The sequence below is a fragment of the Mustela putorius genome, unplaced genomic scaffold (genome assembly GCF_011764305.1).
Source record: "Mustela putorius furo isolate JIRA1106 unplaced genomic scaffold, ASM1176430v1.1 tig00003834_pilon_pilon_pilon, whole genome shotgun sequence".
Taxonomy (NCBI): domain Eukaryota; kingdom Metazoa; phylum Chordata; class Mammalia; order Carnivora; family Mustelidae; genus Mustela; species Mustela putorius.
Window position 1 is genome coordinate 24585745 of NW_025421987.1, and position 6026 is coordinate 24591770.

The following is a 6026-nucleotide window of genomic DNA, read 5'->3' on the forward strand; positions in this document are numbered from 1 at the left end:
ACAATCCATTAAACCCATCATCTTTCTTCTACTGAACTGAAACATCGTATTGTCTTATGCCACATTTCTGTATATAATGGAATCTATTTCTGAGCTGGCTGCCTATTATTGCATTGGCCCTCTTCTGTATTCTTATTCCACTACCTTAATGTTTTGATTATTATATCTTTATATTGTAGTTCAGTAGAAATTAAGGTACTCTTCACTGTTCTTAACTATTTACATTTTTCTTGGGTAAAATGGGAAATTTCTTTCTTTCATATAATGTTTAGATGAACATATACAGTTCTTAAAACCTCTGTTGGGTTGAGAAGGATTTGTATTTAATTTACTTGTTACTTTAGGTGAATTATCATTTAAAACTTTTTATTACGGAAATTTTTGAATGTATATTAAAGGACATATAAAGGTAAAAATTTAAAAATTGGTAATCATATGAGAGGCATCTTTTACATCAGTTACACAAAAAATACACAGTTTTTATGATTATTTTGTGACTGTTTCAACAATATTTTTCTTTCATTTTACCATTTGGACAGGTTGGATATGGCAGAAGAAAATAAGACACTCGTGGCTGAGTTTGTTCTCACAGGACTTACAGATCTTCAAGGGCTGCAGGTCCCCCTGTTCCTGGTGTTCTTGGTCATCTATCTCACCACCATGGTGGGCAACCTTGGACTGATTTTTCTCATCTGGAAGCATCCCCATCTTCACACCCCCATGTACTTATTCCTCAGTGGTTTAGCCTTTGCAGATGCTTGTACTTCATCCTCTGTAACTCCGAGGATGCTTACACATTTTTTATCCAAGAATCATGTGATATCACTTTTTGACTGTATGGCTCAATTTTATATTTTTGGTTCTAGTGCCACCACAGAGTGTTTCCTGCTGGTAGTAATGGCTTATGACCGCTACATAGCCATATGCAACCCTTTGCTTTATCCAGTCTTAATGTCCAGGAACCTCTGTACTCAGTTCATTGGTGTTTCATATTTCATGGGTTTTCTACATTCAGCAATTCATGTGGGTTTGTTATTTAGATTAACTTTCTGCAGGTCCAATGAAATACAGTATTTCTACTGTGAAATTTTACAACTTTTCAAAATTTCTTGCACTGATCCTACAGTTAATACACTTCTGGTTTTAATCTTTTCAGCCTTTATAAAGTCTTTACTTTTATGGCCATCATGGTTTCTTATATCCGTATCCTCTTTGCCATCATGAAAAAGAAGTCTGAAAAGGGCAGGAGCAAAGCCTTCTCCACATGCAGTGCCCACCTGCTCTCTGTTTCGTTGTTCTATGGCACTCTCTTCTTCATGTATGTGCGTCCTGGTTCTGACCACACTGATGATCATGACAAAATGTATTCTTTATTTTACACAATAATAATTCCTCTGCTAAATCCTTTTATTTACAGCTTGAGGAACAAAGAAGTTATAGGTGCCTTGAGAAGAATAATGAAGAAATAAATAGTTGCCAATTTTCACAATGTTTCTTTTTTATCATCTGCTGAAAAAACACCCCAAGTCCTGACTGCCATTCCACCAGAAGGCTAATGGTCAGGGGAGTTAATAAAGTGTGTGTGAAGCATCCCAGCTTCACAATAAGCTTTCTTGGAATGGGTCCAGTTATAGTTTGGGAACATTACCTCTAGAACTTGCTTAATTAGAAATATTGTGCTTTATTTTTATCTGAAGCATTTAGCTTTTGAAAATTAGTTATTTTCTAGGACTTTCCAAAATTCCAGATAGATACAGACAATTACAGAGGGAAATAGCTGTAATAGATGCTGCCATATAGAGTTAGTTTTTTAGTTCATGAATGAGCCCAGCCCATTTCTCTGGACTTGCAAATCAATAAGGCTTTGTTGTTTTCTGCCACACATAGTTACTTCATTGACTAATAAAATAAAATTCTGCTTCTTGGGAAAATATTTCTTAAGAAAAAATGTACTGTTTGATGATAAAGTTAAGAAAAAAATGAAAATTTCTGAAGAAAATTGTCGATGTTAGGAAGAAAATGAAAGTTGGCATGAATTAAAGAATGAAATATCAAAATTAACCACAGCTCAGAGCTGTAATTTCATGCACTGTTTTTTTTTTTTTTTAAATCAGGGATACTGCATGCAGCATGACATTCAATAATTTATAAATTTAGGAATATTTGAGTGCAATATAAAGCAATTTTGATCAGCCTCGTGGTTGCATTACTATTCCTATCAGTTTTAGTTAGAGTAACTAAGGGAAAGGCAAAGAGGTTATATCAGAGATAAGAACCTGACTTTCCATGTAGAGATATACAATTATCAGTGGATTTTCTTTCACTAATTTACTTCCAATTCAGGGATATGATCACTTAAAAGATATATATATATATATATATAATTTCTATATATATATTCTAATTTACTTTAGAATTATATAGGCATAGATGTTTTAAGTCTTCTTTTTGCAAAACAATTATATTCCTTGAATAGTCTGATTTTTTTTTATCTTTTTTGAACACACTCACTTAGGGAAAAACAATTATACAAAATGAGAATTAAGTTTAAGTTGTAGAGGCATGAGAATATGCCTGTTGTTCTAGTATTTTTAAAACACTTTAGATCTTGCCAATAGTTTCAACAAATATAGTAAAAGTATTACAGGCATATGATAAATATCTCTTATCACTTAAATTTATTTATCTCTCATATAAACTTTATTGGAAAAAATCAACTTGTTTGTATGGTCTTAAAATTAATTTCAGTTGGTCCCCAATAACAAAATTTATTTTAAAAATATTCCACATGATTAAGTTTATTCTTTTTAAAAACCATCTCTGCCCTATGACCCAGCAATTGCACTATTGGGTATTTACCCTAAAGATACAAACGTAGTGATCCAAAGGGGCACATGCACCCGAATGTTTATAGCAGCAATGTCCACAATAGCCAAACTATGGACAGAACCTAGATGTCCATCAACAGATGAATGGATCAAGAAGATGTGGTATATATACACAATGGAATACTATGCAGCCATCAAAAGAAATGAAATCTTGCCATTTGCGACAACATGGATGGAACTAGAGCGTATCATGCTTAGCGAAATAAGTCAAGCGGAGAAAGACAACTATCATATGATTTCCCTGATATGAGGAAGTGGTGATGCAACATGGGGGCTTAAGTGGGTACGAGAAGAATAAATGAAAGAAGATGGGATTGGGAGGGAGACAAACCATAAGTGACTCTTAATCTCACAAAACAAACTGAGGGTTGCTGGGGGGAGGGGGTTTGGGAGAAAGGGGTGGTATTATGGACATTGGGGAGGGTATGTGTTTTGGTGAGTGCTGTGAAGTGTGTAAACCTGGTGATTCACAGACCTGTACCCCTGGGGATAAAAATATATGTTTATAAAAAATAAAAAATTATATTAAAAAAAAAAAAACATCTCTAGTTGTAGGGTGATTTCAGCAATTTCACAGTATTTGTGACTCATTTTACAAGGACTATAAACTACACCTTTCTTTAACATTTTAATTTTCTTTTTGATTAAACCCTTTTTCTATAATTATGATTGGTCTTTTAAAAGTAATTCTAAAATACTTTTTGTTATTTACATAAATGTAAGTATATTTGTTTCTTAATGTACATGGAACACATTTTACTTGAAATGTCTTCAAAACCAATCATATGCTATGATATTTACACTCTTTTACTAGCTTCATAATTGCACAAGTAATGTATGATTTTATCAGGAGATATTTTCAGTAATATCCTGGGTATTATATTACTTTGAAAGTAAATAGTTAAGAGCTGAACTGTAATTTTTTAAAAATTTATTTTCATCATAACAGTATTCATTGTTTTTGCACCACACCCAGTGCTCCATGCAATCCGTGCCCTCTATAATACCCACCACCTGGTACCCCAACCTCCCACCCTCTGCCCCTTTAAACCCCTCAGATTGTTTTTCAGAGTCCATAGTCTCTCATGGTTTACCTCCCCTTCCAATTTCCCTCAACTCCTTTCTCCTCTCTAATTCCCATTGTCCTCCATGCTATTTGTTATGCTCCACAAATAAGTGAAACCATATGATAATTGACTCTCTCTGCTTGACTTATTTCACTCAGCATATTTTATGCCAGTTTGAGGACCCTCTAAGGAACTGATATTTATATAGTCTTCCAAAGCCAACCCAATAGATACATTAACTTGGGATAAATTAGATTCCTCGTGAGGTTAGTATGAACTTATTACTGATCCAAAATGCTCTTAAGTATGTTGTACATCAAGTGTGTCAAGTTTATCAAGATTGTTCATTGTAGAGCCTGTTTTTATGGTATGCAGTTGCACTAAAATTGGATGTGAGGTAAACATCCCTCTAAGTGCTTGGTTATAAGCAAGTTATCTAAGCTGGGAGACCCCCAACATGGTACCTTTCCTGTGCTGAGTGATCTGTGCATACAAGAGTTTGTATTCAGTGAATGAGGCTTTGGAAACTATCAGAGTATTCAAAGCTTCTGTCATGTTACTGTTATGCATGCTGCTGTTTTACTTGTGTATTCTTGCTTAAGCTACGTGAACTTGGATAATAAACTTGGGTAAATAAACAGTGGATAAACCCATTTTATCTTGTGAATTTGAAGTCATTCTACACTTGAAATTTACTTGAATGGCCCTTGTGAAGAAGGATGGGTAGGGGAAAAATTCTCTTTTGAGACTTTGGTGCTGGGATAGCTGAAACTAACCCCTGGTTCATGATAGTGGAAAATAAATTTTTTTTCTTTGAGGCAAATTACAGTATATATTTTATCAATGGAATTTAAGTTACATAGTTTCGAACATCTAGGATTTAGCAAAATGGTTTGGTTAATAAACCACTTTGGAAAACAGTGTGGATATTCCTTAAGAAGTTAAAAATAGAGCTACCCTATGACCCTGCAATTGCACTACTGGGTATTTACCCCAAAGATACAGATGCAATGAAAAGAAGGACCACCTTTACCCCAATGTTCATAGAGGCAATGGCCACAGTTCCCAAACCATGGAAAGAACCAAGATGCCCTTCCATGGACTAATGGACAATAAACAAAGACAAATAGGGATAATGGCTACAAACATTGCTTGTTGGTTATCAATATAGCATTAACAAAATGGTAATTCTATCAGAAGAACACAAAGAAGTGGACTGGCTTAGGAGAGATGTGACAAATATATAAAATAGAAGATGAGTCATAAAGTTTTTTGCTTGGCTGATATTACATTCACCTGGAAGCCAACATATTCACTGTCCTTGAGAATGAAGGACAAAACCAGGTTACCATAGAGATGGGAGAACATTGTTAAATAAGTGGGACATTTTTCCAATAAATAAACACTAGAAGTCTGATGATTTTTTGTTAGTCCAGACACTCAAACCACATGATCAAAGGCATTGTATTTCAATGGTAGAAAATTCATTGAGTCTGAATGGAGATGATTAAATGGCCTGATGAATGTGGACTTCAGTATACATTTTCTTTCTAAATAATGATACAACCATGGTTAAGGTAGAAATCTAACAAGCTTCCACTGAAAAGGGTAACTGCCCATTTTTTTTTAATGACTAATACTTTCAAAAAAATTATTTTATTTTTTCAGTGTTCCAAGTTCCATTGTTTATGCACCACACCCAGTGCTCCATGCAGTACATGTCCTCCTTAATACCCAGCACCAGACTCACCCATCCCCCCACCCCCCTCTTTCAAAAACCCTCAGTTTGTTTCTCAGAGTCCACAGTCTCTCATGGTTTATCTCCCCATTTTTTTTTTTTAACCTAATGATACATAAAATATCCCTGCATAAATGGTAGTGGATATGTTCTAACTGGAGATAGCTTAGATTGTATATAGATAACAATAATATCACTCCTAATGAAAAATGCTTCCATGCAAACTTTGAGAATTCAGTGATAAGGACAGTTCATTATGCTTGGAACCCTTATACAATCTTGTAGGAAAACAAAATATAAAGACAGTTATAGAAAACTTGTTAGCAATCTCTT

The 6026-nt window shown here is 34.4% G+C and overlaps 1 protein-coding gene across 1 annotated transcript; it reads left to right on the forward strand.

Moving 5' to 3' along the window:
- Positions 1–546: 546 nt before the first annotated feature.
- On the forward strand, positions 547–1617 carry LOC101679147 (olfactory receptor 5AC1-like). Its single transcript, XM_013046112.2, is given in 2 exon segments — positions 547–1162; positions 1165–1617. Coding segments are annotated over 2 exon segments (921 nt in total). The 3' UTR covers positions 1470–1617.
- Positions 1618–6026: the final 4409 nt, after the last annotated feature.